At 40.1% G+C, this 20,547-nt stretch overlaps 1 protein-coding gene across 1 annotated transcript in view; it reads left to right on the forward strand.

The window, feature by feature from the left end:
- Nucleotides 1-418: 418 nt before the first annotated feature.
- yps (ypsilon schachtel) overlaps nt 419-20,547 on the forward strand; it is a 164,689-nt gene continuing 144,560 nt past the window's right edge. The window contains exon 1 of the mRNA XM_067149749.2: nt 419-569. Coding sequence (XP_067005850.1) covers nt 509-569 — 61 coding nt within the window. The 5' untranslated portion in view covers nt 419-508. The remainder of the gene's footprint in view (nt 570-20,547) is intronic.

Below are 20,547 nucleotides of genomic sequence, written 5' to 3' on the forward strand. Positions count from 1 at the left end.
GTCAGGAAATAATAAAATAATCTATTATGATCGAAGAAACTTGTCTTGTTCTCTCCTGGAATCAGAATATTAACGAATTTTAAATGTAGAAGTGTACACGTTGTTACGCCATGACATTTTATGAGATCTGCTACTGCACGAACTTCATAACAATCAGTAGACGATAATTTTATTTGTCATGGTGTTGATATAATGTAAGTGATATTTATTGTTGATTGCTTTTTCAGATCATTTACTGCTTTATATAGCTGGTTACCTGACCTGAAGTACTTTGAAGAGTTTCTTGTTGTGTTGGTATATCTTTTCATTCGGGAGTATCTGCCGGTCGAGACATCCAATCAGATACTGTTTGTTGCGTCATTACTTTCCAACCAATCACGTGAACTCACTCTTGTTCTTAATATCCGAACGTGACGCGCCATGTTGAGAAGGAAATTAACAAAGCTGCAGGAAGGAAGGAGAACATCGGTTCGGCGTGTTTTAACACCTTTCCACCACCCGGAACGTCATGGCTGACCCGGAGAAACAGCCCGAACAACCAAAGGCTGCCCAACAAAAGCAAGTCATCGGTGAGTGCAAAAGACTGCTAGTTTAAATCTATAAATATCGAAGTTCCCAGTTGTCTTTTATCCGAGGCCGGTTTGCACGCCTCCATCTTCCTAGCGTTGCAATTTGTACATGTGGCTAGACCTTGTTTTCAATTGCCGAGTGATTTTCGTTTATAGGTTGCTTTCTTCAAATATTTTTGCTGTATCATCCTGAATGAGGTACAGTTTTATTCATCTAATAATATACATTAATGCTAAAATATTTTTGGATCAATATGTGTAAGTACTGCAGTTCTATGGTAGGGGGCCTCGGACTCGTGCTCAGAGGTGGATAAACTGAATTACGTGCTAAGGTTGTGGACACCTCTGCTATTTTTAATTTGATCGGAAACTACCGCGCGACCTTTGAATGTTCAGTACATATTCCGTTTATGCAATGTATTTCACGATACACGTTATTCTATAAGGAGGTAGCTTTCTTTTTTCGCCGGGCGTTACGACTGAATTGGCGGCAAGGGAACAAAGTCCATAGGTAGAGTTAGCTACGAAATGTTACAAAGAAGAGTACCAAACGAAGCATGTTCTTATGTGATTCAATTTCTGCTCACTCGGGATTAATTTTCCGCAATAGGTCGCAATTATATGACCAAGCAGTTCTTTGTCTTGCTTTATCCCGTGTTCCTATGCTTTTTCAAGGAGAGCGAGGCAATCGCCCCCGTTTAACTTGAATCGGATATTGAAGAGGTTCCAACCTTAGCAGTATGAAGATAGCTTATTGCAGAGACTCGCAAGTGCCGTTGAACCCTTAAGTTTCAGATGGGAACTTGACCCAGCGAGCTCATATAAGAAATATTCGAGTAAGTAGCCTGGTAGAAGCGGAAGGGTCAGCTTAGGGGCCGTGTGATCTGCAGTAAAGGCTCCAACTGATGGCTTTTGGCAGTGCGTTTTTTCTGTGGCACCTTACCAAAACCTAAAATTTCGTGCAAAACACTAGGTATACCCCTCAAATGAAAGCATCAGACTCATTTAAGAGGTGCATGAAACTCATATTTTCAGTATCGTTTTAATTTTTTGAGGTAACATAAACATCCGGTATACAAATTTAAGGAGGAAATCGGGCACATTTTCATCCTTAGTTTTAGTTGTTCAGTGGCTCTCTTGCTTGGAGGGTTCTAAAAGAAAAAAACTCTCACATTTCTTCATTTTCACCATTTTGTTATGGGCAGTCTGAGAAAATCTGTCTCTGCAAGAATGTGTGGTAAAAAAACTGTCAAACCAAACCCATTTAGCCAGATGTAAAAAATCATCTTGATGTTTTAACTTCATTTATAAACTCTACCAAGGAAAGCCTACTAACTTTGGATTGATTTATTTAGCTTATGGTAGGAGTTGGAACATAATGAAAAGCACAATGAATAATTTCCAAAACAATTCTGATATAACAAATCAATTACTAGATTGTGGTGTTTTACCCAATTTTGTGGATGAGCAAATATGCAGGATTTGAGAGGTCTGCTTATAATAAAATTGACCATTTGTACCACTTTTCCCAGAACTGCCTTTAGAATTAAGCACACACACTACCCCCTGTGGGTGGGGGCGGTAGAATAACACCTACGGTATCCCCTGCCTGTTGTAAGAGGCAACTAAAAGGAGCCCCAGGGGCTCTGAACTTTGGAGCGTGGGATGGCGACCACGGGGCCCTTAGCTGAGTCCTGGCATTACTTCCACTTGTGCCAGGCTCCTCACTTTCATCTATCCTATCGGACCTCTCTTGGTCAACTCTTGTTCTTTTCTGACCCTGACGCTATTAGGTTTGCGAGGGCTAGGGAGTCTTTCATTTTCACGCCCTTCATGGCCCTTGTCTTCCTTTGGCCGATACCTTCATTTGTTGAAGTGTCGGACCCCTTCCATTTTTCTCTCTGATTAGTGTTAATAGAGGATGGTTGCCTAGTTGTACTTCCTCTTAAAACAATAATCACCACCACCATCTGTACACACTAGCTCACTCTCAGGTTGGGGAGCGATTTCCCTGATTGAAGAAAATATTTAATTACTTGATTAAAAGCAATCTTGACTAAAATGAACTATTGAAGGGCCAAAAGAGAAATATTTCCTTGAATATAAAGTATTTAATTCTTGAAAAATTAGATTATTTTAATTTTTCAATACTTTGTGCAAAAACGTACTAAGTGCTTTCACATTGATATCGAGATTGCTTCTTCCTAACAGCAAAGCTCTGGTTTTTGTTTATACAGTAACTTTCACCTGAATATTTTAGGCAGTTTACTATCAATCTCTGCCTGGAAATAAATGTTTCTATATATGTAAATTGTAGATTTACAAAGTTTACATGTACTTAACCCTCTACTGCATGAATTATTTTTCGTTTTCATTTGGTGAAGAAAATTTCAAACTTTAATGTTCAACATACGTTCAGTGTATTAGATGTACCAGCAATTCTTAATTGGGGCTAATAGCTTAACACTCATATGTGATGTGGATTGCCATAGTTGAATATATATACGACTTTTCACGATTTTACGCTAAGCTTTTAACATTCAAAGACCGAACATTACTACCTACAGGCCATGGGTACGTACTGCAAGGCGCAAGTACAACTTGCAGAACCGTAGGTCGGTAATGTCTTTGAGGTTGAGCCAGAGGTACTCCTGAAGCCTGTGGTAATGTGATGGGGAGGGCCCACGTAAAATAAACGGTGGTTGGTTCGCGTGGATGTTGACGGGGTGGAAGGAGTACCTTTGGTTGTAGGGCTGTTTTGTCTTGTTTAGCGCTTTCAAGGGATCAAGTTTATATAGCCTCGCTACAATTACTAAGTGACATAAACGGATTATATTACACTACAGGTAATATTTACCGTATTTACAGTCTTCACAGTGTTGTCTTTTACAGCTGTTCATTATGATACACACGGAAGCAGGTCATGTTATATAACCTGTCTCGCCTTTGCATAATTTATATAATTCCATTCCGAAACTCGATTGTTTTCTTGTTATGTAAACTTTCCACCCTAGCCACCCTTTCCATAGCATAGGTTCTCATCGACATTTTGCAATCAGGGGTATAAGCTTCCGAAAGTTTTGCTAACAGGTGGTCAAATGCTGGATTCATCTCGTTTATTTTTGGAGGAAGTTGTGCATTATTCACCTCATTGTCAGATGTGTATAAAGCTGTGGAGGAAAATATAATAATAATAGAGGTTATTGGCTTCACGTCCCAATAACTACTTTTACGGTTTTTGCAGACACTGAGGTGCCAGAATTTAGTCCTGCAGGAGTTCTTTTGCATGCCAGTAAATTTACTTGCAAGAGGCAGACGTATTTGAGCATCTTCAAATACCACTGGTCTGAGCCAGAATCGAACCTGCCAAGTTGGGGGTCAGGAGTCTGGCCAGGCCACTCAATCTGGCGAGAAAAAAATCTCTTCTGTGTCATCAGCTCATAGAAAATAGGCGTAGTGAACAAGCGATTGCGAGAAATAGTGTCCTAATTTAGGTTTCTGTAAATCCCCTGCAGCAACAGTATAAAGCCATAAGAAGCTTTATTTCGTCTTTATTTGTTCGGGCACGGTCTTGATCTCTATTCCTTCCTTTCGTCTTACTGAACTGGGTTTTATGTGCGATTTCCTGCTCGGCATCTTTTGTCTGTTCAGCTATGTTATGGCATATCTCGTAATAAAAAAGTAATTAAAATATTTCTGTTTTGTTTTCCTTAAAAACTCTCTTTGCATCACGATGGAAATTTTAATCAAAGCGGGAATTTCTTTGTCCATTTTCAGTATAAGTTGATGAAGAACTTGCAATGGTTGGATTGTGATCAGTATTATCATCACAACTGTCACTGTCATGATCACTACTTGAACTGAAATCGAACATGTGAAGTCTCTTTTGTGACTACTGAACATTCGCATCAGCTACACCAAAAACCCTGTACTGTATATTCGAGCCCGGAGTACTTATTCCAGATAATTTCCTGTCACTTCCGAATTCCCCTTTGGCAGAACTTACTTCACTAATATCACAATTCTCCCCACTAAATTCCAACATTTCGTTTATCATGACCCGTAAATCATCTTCCTCTAACAGTGGGGGCCGATAATTCGTTGTAGATATTTTAGCGGGAAGAAATGTAAGAAAAGGATCGAATAGAACCCTGGTCTCAACAGTTTGAACGGAAATCATAAAATATGACTGTATTACGGATGCGTATGATAATAAAATGTGTAACTCACGATAAAGACACACTCCAGTCGTGAAGGAAGAACTCAAGACGGGGGATAATAAATCAGGTCACAGTTCTAAAATGCCATCAGAGAGGTCTGTTCAGTGTCATAATCTCTAGAAATCCCTTCTACAGCAATATTATTACATCCAAGGGACGATTAGGCGATGAGCTAAAGCTTCAGCGCGGAGCTATTAGGCCTTAGGTCGTTCTTGCCCGGATGTCAGTTGCGTTCTTTATGTTGCAACTCATGGATGACACATTGGTATTGGGAGAACATAGTTGAAAAAATTCACATCAGAGGGCAGACTCATCCGGAATAATGCTGAAAAGGAAATAAACGTCTGCAGGCAGGCAACTGAAAAAAAAATATTGAATTGGCGGATATATCTGCGTTCCCCACCGAGCAAGCGACTTGTAGCTGCGGATCTCGCCGCATCGCTCACCGAACGGGTTGAATAGTCTCAAAATTCGGAAATTTGTGGGCATTATTTGACAGTGTGGTTTTGTTCTACAATTGTAGAATCATCAAAAGTTTAGTGGTGTTCATGCAACATTAGTACCATGATTACTGCTTGCATTGCCAGTATGTACGTGTGGTATGACTGTCGATGTTCATTTCTTGCAGAAAACTAGACCATTAGCGAGCAAAGGGGGTCTGGGTGCATAAGCCCCCGGGTTAGAGCTGCGAAGCGGCCTTAGGCCTGTAGTTATCTGAGGAAACACCATTGGTGTACACTGGTTAGGGTAGGGCTTCGACAAGACCGTCCGTTTTTACTTCGCGGGTTGGCAATGCTATGTGCTTCTAATCATTAATGGCAATGATGTAACAATGCATTTTTGACAGCCAATAGCAATGCATGTAGCCATTCATGCAATTGAAAATGGTGTGCACTACTCTTCGTTAGGTTATAAAAGTAAATGTACTTCTTCAGGTCGGTTGGTGGGTCCCTAGCCTTGGCAATGGACACATCTCTAAAAGGAATTCCACGTAAGTGTCGCATGCTTTATTCTACATCACCTCCTTGTAGAATTTGCATGATTATGGCTGAACTTTTGGCGACCATGCAATCATTCTTTCAAATCTCTACATACAGTTATAGACATAAATTAGCTTCAAAATATTCTTTTGTAGGTAAAAATTGATACATCGAGACATTTTTCCAACGTTTTAAGTGGAAATTAATGAAATCTTGGAATGCGTCTCGGAGAGATGTGTTCATTGCGATGTCCAGGAACTCGCCATCCTGCCCCCAGAAATACATTTACTTCATTTCATTGCTGAAGTAGCTACTTGCATTCCTATTGGCCAATGTGGAGTGGCACATGATCTAATTCCTGTCAATTATAATAGTTGTATTCATTAACTTGAAGGTTTACAGTTTCTCTCTCAGAAAGTTTAACACAATTTCTAAAGAAATGTGCATTCTCATTTTCTAATGCAGGTGATAATTTAAAAGAAGCAGATATTTCAGTTCACTTGTAGCCGCCATCATATACTATTAAATATGTTCATTAGCGTGCATGGAAGGAGTAGAGGTGCGAAAATACTAGGTTTTTGTATTACCTGCCATATAGAACACTGAAGAGGACACTATATAGGACTGGTAGAGCACATGGCGACCATGTTTACTTGGTGACGGAGGGGTGGTGTCATACCTGACGTCACAGGGTGTAAGAGAGAGGCGGAGAATTAATATCCGAAAACTGTCATAGCACTTCACATGAACTTACAATTTTTACTATTTGCTTTACGTCGCATTGACATAGGTCTTATGGCAACGAAGGTATAGGAAAGGGCTAGGAGTGGGAAGGATGCCAGTATGGCCTTGATTAAAGTACAATCCCAACATTTGCCTGGTGTGAAACATGGGAACCACAGAAAACCTTCAGGTCCACCAACAGTGGGGTCCCGAATGCAAGCGGACAGCTATGTGACCTAAACCGCGCAGCCACTTGTTCGGTAATGACACACCGAACATAGGTTTTTTAATCTATGTGAAACTGATTTCATAGATTTTATAATATTTTGCAGCAACTGTCATCACAATTGTTTTCCAACCATCATTTCAACTTTTGTAAAGAGACATCAATTTGAGATATAAGACTGCTTTTGTTATTAAGTCTTCGTGGAATGGGCAGAAGAAAATGAAATCTTCATAAACGAGGACAAAACAGAAATGATGATTTTCAGGAAGGGTGGTAAATTTGCAGAGGCTGACCAAATAATGTGTAGAGGATCGCGTCTAAGAAGAGTAAATCAGTTCGAAAATCTAGGTCTAACTCTTCAAACCAGTGGGCATTGCTTCCGAATGCACGAGATCCAGGATGGTTGCTGTGATCAGAGTCATGAACGACATAGGGAATATTTCTCTTATTGCAGTAGACAGCTATGTAGCTATTTAAGGCAAAGATAATACCGGTGCTGTCATATGGTCTTGAACTCATAGGAGAATACTTTACTTATAAACAACTGGAGGAACTGGAGAAAATCAATGCTCACTACCTCAAAAGGGTCCTGGGAGCATCAAAGACAACCCGATCTCGGTTGGTATATGAGCTAACAAGGGAAACGTACCTGATAGAGGACCTTCAGAATGAGCTGATACTGCCAGTTAACCCATTTGCCTCATATTTAAATACCATAGGAGTTCACTAAGAAATCACATTTAAATACCGCTCTAAGGCCGTCATCACACTATTATTTAGAAAATCATTCAAAACTAACCAGTAAATATTCCTTTCTGAAAATTTGCATGCATGATAACAAAGTAATAAAGTTAACACCGCCGCTATTTTAGTACGTTTGCTGGGTGTGGTACACCTCAAAACATTCTTCTACGTGAAGAGCTACGCCACACTTTTTGCATTGACAGCAAATTTTGCTTCTTTTACCCTGGCTGTAGTACACAACACACCTTCTTGTGACTTTTGATTTCTCTGTAGGAGGAATACGCATGGGAAAGTGGGCCCATGATTTAGCTTGTAATCTGGTTGGGGTGGTGCTTGCTGAAGGTCGACCTCGAACAGAGTACTCCGGTAACTGAACAGTCTCTAATATGCCAGCTTGATGTCTGCAGATTTACTGGCGCCAAATGGAACGTAAAGCCAGTAACATTTTATTATTAAAACTTGGGAAAAGGAAGTATTTCACAATGTGTCCAGAAATTTGTAGAATTAGTGAGTTGAAGGATGGAAAGGCTATGTAGAGGTATTGCAATGCGTGCAAGGAAGGTGTGAATTCAAGTTGAACATCAAAAATGTCCTTAAATGTGGATATGCAAGATCTAGGTCAGTATATAAATAGATATTTACCAGCTTATATCCAAGATGCTAAATGATTTTCATTGGCTAAAGTAAATCAAGAATAGGCAAGCTTCTATGGAAACAAGTTTTATATTGGAAAGGAACTCTTTGACCTCGGGAGGTGGCTGGAATCAAGAGAGGTAACTATTTTACTGGCACGTAAAGAACTGTGGGACTAAATTCTGGCACCTTGGTGTCCGAGTAGGGAATGCGTTTTCTCAATATTAGGTGCAGGAAAATGAAGTACCTCGAGGATCTGTACTCGGTGTAGCGCTGTTCGCAATCGCCATCAGCGGCATAGTTGCCGTTGCTTGGCCCGCAGTCGTTCCATCGCTGTATGTAGAAGACTTAGCTCCGGAAGAGTGTCGTTTGCTGAGACAGCTACAGCAAGCTATTAAGAGACAGGTGGGCCCTGCAACATGGTTTTCAGCAGCGAAAACCTCAGTTGTACACTTGTCGACGTCGGATTGTGCATCCTGAACTAGAGCTCCTCTTGCGAAATAGTGTCTTACCAGTGTTAGACACCTGCAGATTCCTGCAGCCTCACATCCGTCAGTTGAAGGCTGCCTGCATGAAGAGATTTAACATGCTTAGGTTTCTCAGCGGCACTTCGTGGGGGGCTGACCATGCAGTGCTGTTACGATTTTACTTGGCAACGGTACTCTCCCGAATCGACTATGGAAGTGCGGCTTATGGCTCAGCATCAAAATCTACGCTGAGCCTTTTAGACAGTGTTCACCATAGTGGAGTTACGCTGGCAACAGGAACTTTCCGTACTAGTCCCATTCCCAGCCTACTCGCTAAAGCGGGAGTTCCACCTTTGAGGATAAAGGGGCAGCAGTTACGCCTCTTGTACGCTGCCAAAATTCGTAAAATGCCACTACATCCAGGCTATCAATGCATTTTTAGTACCAAATACCACCAGAGGTTCCAAGACCGGCCGAATGCCGCACGGCCAGTTGGGTTTCGAATTGATAGCTTGTGTTGTGATTTGAACATCTATATCGATGGTTGCCTCGAACAAACTTTTAGCGAGGTACTTCCATGGTTAGTTCTGCGACCGGAAATAAGTCTAGATCTACTATGGACCCCAGGTGAACACGGTTTGCTCCGTTCATCGGAGGTATTTCCAGGACTTCGTTCACCAATATCCAGCTGTGAAACATATCTTTACGGATGGGTCTTAAAATTGGAGGAAATGTTGGTTGCTCTTTAGTCACCGATGATATGAGCACGAAGATCTCGCTTCCTAGTGTATGTAGCATGTATACTGCAGAGCTTTACGCCATCTTAGAGACTCTGCAGTTTGCACTGGGTGGCGAAAGCCACTTTCCTATGTGTACAGACTCGTTAAGCTCTCTGCAGTCTATTGAAACCTGTTTTTCGAAACACCCACTGGTGCAGCAGATTCATTACCTTCTAGCCAGGTTAAGTGATGCTGGCACCAGAATCGCTTTCGTGTGGCGTCCAAGTCACGTTGGGATTGCGGGAAGGACCAATAAGTTCATATTCTGTCTTAATTTGTGTTTAGTGCATCACGATCATAGGAATAACTGGGTCGAACTTTGATTCTTTGATTAGTAAAGCCTACAATTTCGTCTATCATATCCTCCATAAAAAATGTTCCAAGCTTCTTGGCTTCACAGTAGGCATTTGGCTCACGTCTTCGTGTTCGAGGAGGACCCTGTATTTTCCAAAAGGTTTGACCACACTGTTGTAAATAGGGTGGCAAATTACTGGATCCCACTGGATCTTGTTGACTGCATTGTTCGCAATCAGACTTAGGGTCATACATTTCCACAGTAACTTCGCCCTCTTCATTTGAAGCTAAAGGAGAATTGAATTCTACATCAGACTTAACAGTCTTACAAAAATCAACTGGTGCTTCATAGCCCCTACTTCCCTCTGACCAGTGTCCATAATAGATTGAGCCTCACTAATTTCATTCCAGGGTTCATGTCCATGTTCCTCCGAATGTGACTAAAGTGGATCTTTTTCTTCACTGCTGAGATGTTTTTTCACTTCCTTTTGGCAGTTCATGGCCAGAAAGACATTTAAATAATCACTTTAAACTATTTTCGTCTGGGAATCGAATCTGGGACCCCCCTGAACCGAAGGCCAGTATGCTACCCATTTAGCTATGGGGCTGGACACTATGGTCTCAGGCCATCCTGGCTTGCACAATGAACGCTTGCAGGTAACTGCAACACTATACATTACTGCTTCATATACACTGAATGGTCTCAGACTTAAAACTGATCTATGTATGATGCTCATTTGTTGTGTATATTAATTCAGAATTTTTGTATATGGGATGCAGGTTAGCACCTGAAGGGTGACGGCTAAGAACAATCAGTCCATTTTTCGATGAAATTGTTAGCATTGGCATTGTGAAGCTGAATACAGACGGAATATCAGGTACGACCCTCAGTCCAAGAAAGATCAGTCTCGCAGTAATTAACGCCAAAAGATGTGGGGTAACGGCTCATAGTGATCAAGGTCCACGCACTGCCGAGCAATACCGATCAGGGTCCGTATGGCTCCCCTCCACTCCGCCATTGGCGCTGGTCAGTTCACAAAGTACCGCCGGAATAGTAACGTCAAGCTTAGTGTTTTCTTTGTTTATTGTACCTTGCTGTCCTATGTAATAATTATGTTGAGTGATATTAGTGACGCAATGAACAGGCAAATAGTGAGCAACGTAGTGCAAAGAAATTAAAGAAGACGGGCAAGATGTTATGAAGAAATTACGTGCTACAACACAAGACTGGAGAAGATTGTAAGTGCTTCGAAATAATTTCTTCCGAAGAACGGAAACTTTTCTCCCATTTCAATGAACTGGGGCACTATAATGCAGAGTCAATATTTGAGTGGACTTGTTACTGTTGTTCCTGTTCAGTGGCGGCGCAACGGGAAGGATGAATGTAAGACAAGTTTCCAGCTCCTCTTACTGTTACCATGTTGGGGCACGTGTAGATGACGCACTACAGGATGTTAGTGTTTGCTACAAGGCATTTTTCTCTGTACGGTATTTCTAATAGCTGCACTCAAACTATTAAACATTTGACACAATATGGTGAAGCTAAAACAGATAGCCGAGGAAAACATAGCAACAGACTTAATAAATTATCCAATGAAATGCAATCTAAAGTTACAGGTTTCATCAGATCACTTCGAGGTAGAAAATCCCATTGGCCATTGGCTGCAATAAATCTATTATAAATCCCCACTATTCCTTACAAGATACTTTTCGATTGTACCTGGCTGAGGAACTGGATGTAGCCAAACTTCATAGGATGTATGAGTCCAACAAGGACAATCAAGTAGGTTATACAATGTTAAAATTTTTGTGGGTAATTTTAACATAACTCTCGGTTACCCATGAAAAGGCTTCTGCAGTACTTGTGATATGAATAAAGCCACAATTTCAGTGTTGGCAGCAAATGTACCTACTTGTCAGCATGAAGGAACTAAACAATCATTGTGTAATGAGCTGAAAAATAAAGAGAAAGAACAGGAAAATTACTTGGTGCAAAGTGAAAAGTACAGGAAGGCATCAAGGAATTGTGTAGAACTGGAGGTGATAACAAAGGACTTTCGGAGGAACGTACCTACACCGAATATTACAAGTGATGTTTATTATCACCGCCTACTTAACTTCATTTCATTCAATATTAATGTTTCGTCAGACTGCATCAAATTTTTACACGTATGATGAGAGTATTGCTCGAAAGGGGAGCCGATGATGTTGGATCACTTTGTTAACAATGTGCTTAGCCCAGAAGTTGGACATTTAGTAATGAGAGGAGTAAGAACGTAAATAGGATAAGATACCTAATCTAGTACGTAATTGTTGATTTCATTTCCATGTCATTCACTCGTACATTCATTTGAGTCAACTGTATGTACTCTGGAGGAATTTACGGTAGGCTGTTTTAAATTTCCTAGACAAGCAAAACTTTTTGTGACAAAAAATTTAAAACGCCTCAAATTCGTAACAAGACAGAATTTTTTCACTCCCTTGCTGTCCGTGCCCCACAAATCCTCCAGCATTTTTTTGTGTAAAGTATGGTACCAGCCAAATATAAAAGTCCTAAGAATGCCTTTCTTTTTTGTTTTTTTTTTTTCCAATATGTTATGGTTCACGTTTGTGGATTACTGTAGTCACGTCCTAGTTCGTGAACCCTGGGCAACGGCTGAGTGGCCTAGTAAGTGGTCCTGAGAGTCGGGATACCAGTTGCTATGGAATGGGAGTGGGCATCTCGGACATATTCTGAGTCGTGGCCCTCCCTGTGCTCAGGCGGCTAGGACTATACAATCCACCGATGGTCCATAACCCGTTAGAGGAGAGATCCTCACTTGGACTATGTGTAAGTAGGGTAGCATCCAGCTTCATGAATTTACCGAGCTCAGAACACTAAGCAAGCCACGGACCTATGGGAGTATCGGAGTCCCACTCCCATTTGACAGGCGAGGGACTCCTTGGAAACAACTTGGCGAACGAAATGGAATTAGATGGGGAGCTATCAATATTAATGGGGCTTATGGAAGAAAGTAGAACTGGCTGAGTCAGCAAAGAGGATGCATTTGGATGTGCTAGGAGTAAGTGATATTTGGGTAAGGGGAGATAATGAGGAAGAGATAGATTATAAAGTGTACTTGACGAGTGTTAGAAAGGGAAGGGCAGATTCTGGGGTAGGGCTCATTATCAGGAATACCATTGCACGCAACATAGTTTCTGTTAGGCACGTAAATGAGCGAATGATGTGGGTAGATTTGTCAGTTGCAGGAATTAGGACTAGAATTGTCTGTGTACTCACCATGTGAGGGTGCAGATGAGGATGAAGTGGACAAGTTTTATGAAGCATTGAGTGACATTGTGGTCAGGGTCATCAGCAAGGATAGAATAGTGCTAATTCGTGATTTCAATGCGAGAGTTGGGAGTAGAACTGAAGGATATGAAAGGGTGATCGGTAAATGTGGGAAAGAAATGGAAGCTAATGGGAATGGGAAGCGTTTGCTGGACTTCTGTGCTAGTATAGGTTTAGTTGTTACGAATACATTCAAGCATAAGGCTATTCACCGCTACACATGGGAGGCTAGGGGTACCAGATCCATAATAGACTATATCTTAACAGACTTTGAATTCAGGAAATCTGTTAGGAATGTATGAGTTTTCTGCGGATTTTTCAATGATACAGACCACTATCTGATCTGTAGTGAACTAAGTATCTCTAGGCCTAGGGTAGAGAAAGTGAAATCTGTCTGCAAACGAATAAGGGTAGAAAATCTCCAGGACGAGGAAATTAGAAGTACATGGATATGATTAGTGAGAAGTTTCAAACAATAGACAGTAAGCAGGTTGAGGATATAGAAAGTGAATGGGTGACATACAGGGATGCTGTAGTAGAAACAGCAAGGGGAATGCCTAGGAACAACTGTGTGTAAAGATAGGAAAAGGCGAACATCTTGGTGGAATGATGAAGTGAGAGCAGCCTGTAAACGTAAAAAGAAGGCTTATCAGAAATGGCTCCAAACAAGGGCCGAGGCAGACAGGGATTTGTACGTAGATGAAAGAAACAGAGCGAAACAAATAGTTGTTGAATCCAAAAAGAAGTCGTGGGAAGATTTTGGTAACAACGTGGAAAGGCTAGGTCAAACGGCAGGGAAACCTTTCTGGACAGTAATAATCTTAGGAAGGGAGGGAAAAAGGAAATGAGCAGTGTTTTGAGTAATTCAGATGAACTAATAATAGATCCCAGGCAATCACTGGAGAGGTGGAGGGAATATTTTGAACATCTCAATGAAAAAGGAAATCATCCTTGTGGTGTTGCGAACAGCCAAGCTCGTGAGGAGGAAAATGATGTTGGTGAATTTATGCTAGAGGAAGTGGAAAGGATGGTCAATAAACTCCATTGTCATAAGGCAGCAGGAATAGATGATATTAGACCTGAAATGGTGAAGTATAGTGGGAAGGCCGGACTGAAATGGCTTCATAGAGTAAGAAGATTAGCATGGACTGTTGGTAAGGTACCTTCAGATTGGACAAAAGCAGTAATTGCACCTATCTATAAGCAAGGGAACAGGAAGGATTGCAACAACTATCGAGGTATCTCATTAATTAGTATACCAGGCAAAGTATTCACTGGTATCTTGGAAGGGAGGGTGCGATCAGTCGTTGAGAGGAAGTTGGATGAAACCCAGTGTGGTTTCAGACCACAGAGAGGCTGTCAGGATCAGATTTTCAGTATGCGCCAGGTAATTGAAAAATGCTACGAGAGGAATAGGCAGTTGTGTTTGTTTCGTAGATCTAGAGAAAGCATACGACGGTACCGAGGGAGAAGATGTTCGCTATACTGGGGGACTATGGAATTAAAGGTAGATTATTAAAATCAATCAAAGGTATTTATGTTGACAATTGGGCTTCAGTGAGAATTGATGGTAGTGATTTCTTTGCTGTTCGTAGTTTACATGATCATCTGCGGAAAGGTATAAAATGGCAGGGAGGGATTCAGTTAGGTGGAAATGTAATAAGCAGTTTGGCCTATGCTGACGACTTGGTCTTAATGGCAGACTGCCGAAAGCCTGCAGTGTAATATCTTGGAACTTGAAAATAGGTGCAATGAGTATGGTATGAAAATTAGCCTCTCGAAGACTAAATTGATGTCAGTAGGTAAGAAATTCAACAGAATTGAATGTCAGATTGGTGATAACAAAGCTAGAACAGGTCGATAATTTCAAGTATTTAGGTTGTGTATTCTCCCAGGATGGTAATAGAGTGAGATTGAATCAAGGTGTCGTAAAGCTAATGCAGTGAACTCACAGTTGCGATCAACAATATTCTGTAAGAAGGAAGTGAGCTCCCAGACGAAACTATCGTTACATCCGTCTGTTTTCAGACCAACTTTGCTTTACGGGAGCGAAAGCTGAGTGGACTCAGGATATCTTATTCAAAGTTAGAAGTAACAGACATGAAAGTAGCAAGAATGATTGCTGGTACAAACAGGTGGGAACAAAGGCGCGATGGTACTCGGAATGAGGAGATAAGGGCTAATTTAGGAATGAACTCGATGGATGAAGCTGTACGCATAAACCGGCTTCGGTGGTGGGGTCATGTGAGGGGAATGGAGGATAGGTTGCCTGAGAGAATAATGGACTCTGCTATGGAGGGTAAGAGAAGTAGAGGTAGACCAAGACGACGATGGTTAGACTCGGTTTCTAACGATTTAAAGATAAGAGGTATAGAACTAAATGAGGCCACAACACTAGTTGAAAATCGAGGATTGTGGCGACGTCGAGTAAATTGAGGCTTGCAGACTGAACGCTGAAAGGCATAACAGTCTATAATGATTATGTATGTATGTTCAATATGTTTCTTTAACATCTTTTTCCCTGTGAAGATGTCCTATATACTGAGTTGTATATCGAATGACATTATGTAACATTTCGTCAGTTATGAACAACTTCCAACACTCTCCTTCATCTTTTACGTGACTTGCATCATCAATAACTCCTGGCAGTTTGGTGATCACATTATGGGGGGCTGTTTTCTTCCTACAATTAGATTCAGGGTGCTTACCCAATTTTGTTTAGTTTCCTGCCAAGTTCATCTTCTGCTCCACTTTCTTCAGTATGAGTTGTCTTCTCTGCTCTCTGCCGGAAGATCTTCAGCGTCAGTATCACTGTTCTCTTCATTCTGTTGTTCTTCGTCAGAATTAATTTCAAGTCACTAGGATTGTTTAAATCTGACTTAACGGCCATACTGAAAACATTGAAGGTTTAGGTGGCATGGCATCCTATAGGCACCAACGTTCAGTATCCCAACACTAATGTTGTCAGCAATGACAACTCAACTGTATTGTAAGACACTGGCTGCTATGAAGATACTGAGAGTGCACGTTCAAACCCATGCGCTGTGAAGTAGGGCGAGAAAAACTAACGCTGGTGCCTTCCAGATACCGTGTGAGCGATGGAGGGTTAAGATTGAATTCACACACAGCTTAGATACCTTATGAAAGGTTCACCCTATGTGATGTGGGAAAAGGTGAGATGAAGAAGAAAAAGAAAGGTTGAAGTCCTTTGTTCAAAACGCCATTGTTGAGAATTACTCGGATATACTAAGGCTGTGCGCACATCGGAAGAGAGAAAACTGTCAGCAACAAAATAGTCTCTAGGCTGAACAGTTGGGGATGAAATCTTTTGCTTTGGCTGTTTTACTATCTCCTGTGTGTGTGTATTGAAAGTTACTATGTTTTTGGATAAACTATGATAAATTCACTTCACTGAAAGAAGGTGCTTTCACTAGACTGTTCAGATATGGTTATCATTACATAGGTTTTGCAACCCATATCTGGTGCCAATTTCAGCATTCTATACTGCTGATGTATTGCAACAATCGAGATTTTCTCCATCGTGCATGCGTAAAGCGAAATATTCGAGCACCTAAGACGAGATATAAATCCCGGTTTTTTCACAGTTTGGTCTCAAGTGGTCTCTGATAGCCAGTGATGAGCGTCTTAGGCCAGTGTGTGGATGATCCGTAACAAACCATGTTAATCGAGTCAGTCTTTGACAAAAATGACTAATCTCAAGCTGTCTAGTCTCTTTTGGTGCAAGACTAGCCTAACAATTCCTGCATTGTTTTAAACACGATATACATAGACATAAAACTACACTGGATAAAACTATACTGATATGGATGGTGAAAAGTGGTGGGGGAGGTATTCAATCTATATTACCACTTTTTATTTTCTCAAATTCTGAATATTACACACAGAATTATAACACTACAGTCTTCTACACTAGTCCCAAGAGTAACTCAAAAGGTTCTTTGACTTTTTCTGTGGAAATTGAAGTTATGGGTTTCCATGCTCTTCAGTCTTAGGGTTAAAATATACACAGATAGTAAGCCAAAATAGTAACATTTTGTTAAGGAAATAAAAGTAATCTCTTGCGTACTAGAACTGTTATGAAACAAGTGTCCATGAGAATATTCTTATCCTTATAAGATTTGTTGTATAACTATCAAAACCAGTAGCAAAAAACTGATACGAACCCTCCAAACATGCAGTAAACTACTCTTCCCAACAGATCAGTGTAAATGTTGGAATTGCTGGAAAAGAAGTGACTACCAAAGAAACTATCTTACCATGTTTCAAAATGCTGACAAACGTTTAATCAGCAAATTATTAAATGTACCACCAAAGAGGTATGCAGAATTGTGAAAACTGAAAGTTGGAAGAAGGTAGCTAATGTGATCAGCCTGGAATGAAGGATAAACTGCACATTGAAAAAAAAAAAAAAAAAAAAAAAAAAAAAAAAAAAAAAAAAAAAAAAAAAAAGCATCCTTTGTGTGCAGTATGTGTGCTTTGCAATGAATAGGATACCAAAGGTAATTAAAAAAAACTCCTTTCTGTGATATTTAGATTTTCAGGAAATTTTGAAGAGCTCTGTCCGAATGCATGAAAGCTAATGGCAGTCTGTGACTAGCCTTAAGCAGAAAGTTTCATGAGTGACTATTTTGTGGATGTAAGCCAGATTAGGACAGAAAAAACAATGAGCAGTTGTTCACACACAGCTTGTGTGTTTGAATAATTGACAAGTGTATGAATTGTTCATCTGCACACTTGGGATAGATACACACATGTTGTAGTGAGTTACAGAATGCTTGCAAGAATTTGATACTCAAAAGGTCAAGTTTCAATTTTTAATTTATAGGATTAAAAAAACTAAATAGTATTGGTAGGTAAAATGGGTCCACCTATTCAGTACCACACTAAAAATGTAACTGTTTGGTCAAAATCAGGTACGTTGTCATAATTGGACCATCAGCTGTAAATATTTTAAAAATTTGGCACAACTAAAAACATAAATGACCATGAAACATACATCCAAAAAAGAATTGCACATTAAAATCAATCTGATTGAAAACTTGGTAGCACTTATGTCCATCCATCAAAAATATTGTACAATGAAGTTAGACCTTTACATTAAACATATCAAGATAAGAGAACACACGTTACATCAGTGCTCGACGGAAATCTTGGCGAGACTTTTGTGTCTATACGTCATAAAATATTGTGCCCTGGTTTTGAATTGGTTATTGTGCGGAGTCCGTGTACTGTAAACAATGGGCAACATGAACAGAATTTCTCCCTCTTTGGTTCAAGAATGAAAACCTTGGGAAAGATGAGTTGAAACAAGGTAGGTCTATAGGAAAGATTAAAGCGGTTCAAGAATTGTAGTATCCTGCAGATCATACAGGTGTGCTATGTCCTGGTCATCTGCACATTTGCACTTAAGTGCTGTTTCCAGGTAGGAGATTCGTCATGCAGTTAGAAACTCCAGTTCCAAGTCTGTTATGTTTTCTCCAAATGGTGTAAAGGAGATCTTCAATGGGCCTACGTGCTTTGGCAGTGATTAGAACAAAAATGGCCAATCGGACACCAGTGGGGTCCGAATCCACAACCTCCCGATTTCACGTCAGACGGATAATTTTATTGCACTATAATAAACAAATTTCAGAATATAGTATAATTTACTTATCTAGCTGTTCTGTCAGGTACTTAGAGACATTTTAAGCTTCAAAAATGGGTGGCGAAATAGTACTTATAAATATAAGGAATTGTGGAAATTGCCACTCACAGGAAATTTGAGGTTGCAAGTTGGCTTTGTTATAAACTCCCAGGGGCTGATGACCTTCGATGTTAGGCCTCTTTAAACATGCATCATCAAGAAACTCCCAGCAGAGTAAGTCAAGTCTTTCCACATTGTCTTGCCAAGTTCCTTTCTGTACTTCAGATATCTCCTCGTTTCTACTTCAGGTGCAGAATGTTTTTTGGCACTTCTGGACCTTGGGTCCTATTTTCTGTTGCTTGACAACTCCAGAAATGGCATTTGTTCCAGGGTTGATACCCATGAAGTCAAATAAATATTACAGTTTATTTATTCCACCTGTTCAATACATAAAAAAAGATAATTAAATAAAATTATAGGGACATGTTTTGCCCTTTAATTATGGGCATCTTCAGCCTTAATCTCAAACTGAAAGTTGATTAATCAGGTACCTGATTGTAATTAACTTACATATGAATGTGAAGGAAATGTTGGAAATGTGCGAAATGGTTGACAATAGTTACGAAATTCTTAATAACAGGCCTTAATAAAGTCTAAAATACAAATATTCGTAAAATTATACACCTTCTTGAATGTAGTTAAGAAATTCTTGAAATGAGGCCTTAATGAAGTTTAAAATACAAGTAGTCGTGAGTTTATACACTAGAGGAAACTTTTGGATCTTAAACAGATGTCACTATAATAATCACATCAGGTGGGGTTTATAATAAATGTGAAGTGAGAAAACTCTAGTTTTCTAGAAGCATGAGAGAAGAGTCCTTTAAGGTAAGTTGCTGTGTTAAATGTTAGCAGGAAGGAACGGCTGTAGTCTCTTGTGTAGAGTCATAAGGGAAGTTTGGATTGAAGTCTCTTTATTAACGTTGAAATTGGTTGACGTAAAGATGATTTGGAGAGAAAACGTATGTAATTTCTTTTATTTTCAATTGTAATAGTATTAATCAACTTTCAGTTTGAGATTAAGGCTGAAGATGTCCATAATTAAAGGGCAAAACCTGTCCCTATAATTTTAATTCATTATAATTTTTTTATGTATTGAAGAGGTGGAATAAATAAACTTTAATATTTGACTTCATTGTACATTTCAGTACGGACCTAAACATGAGAATTATAAGCTGGGTTGATACCCATCTTAAAAATTTCAACACAGCATCATTCAGACATCTCTGCTGTTCTGTGTCCACTGTAGTCTTCCTTGGGACACCAATTCCATATAGTCCCATGGTACGCTTTTTTTTTTTTTTTTTTTTTACCATGTAAACATTCTTCCAACCTCTTGAGGTCAGCCAGTCTTTCATAAATTAGGTTTAATTGCTCTAACAAGCTCCAGTTTCATGCCTTGTCCTTTGTGATGATACTCTTCACCTTTTGCCTTAGCAACTTCGTATGCACACCAACTTCCTTCCCTGTTGGGCACTTTCTATGAAGTGGAATTTCATAGTTGGCAGCTAAAGTGGGTGTATAGATGGAGCCAGCTAGGAAGACATCTGGGAGCGAATGCGCACATTGGAATATCCCGCGTAGCGTATTCCCTCCTAAGAGAGCTCCTGCTACAAGAACAGTTCAGTGCAGAAGTTTACACTAAGCTGCTGTGCTCTGCTTTCTAATTTTCCATTGAGTAGTAACTGTGGTTGGTGGTGGTGTACATTAGGCCTATCTGTGACAGTATGGAAGGCGTTAAAAGTAGCCTGCACCCGTAAGGTGCTAAAGAGTCAGACTCGTGCAGCAATCTTGAACGTTATAGACTTTATGAAAAGGGAGGCAATGGAAGAAAAGTTCGTGATAGATTGTCAGAAAGTTCTTTGGTATGGATTAAGAGC

Source organism: Anabrus simplex, chromosome 6, assembly GCF_040414725.1.
Source record: "Anabrus simplex isolate iqAnaSimp1 chromosome 6, ASM4041472v1, whole genome shotgun sequence".
Lineage (NCBI taxonomy): Eukaryota > Metazoa > Arthropoda > Insecta > Orthoptera > Tettigoniidae > Anabrus > Anabrus simplex.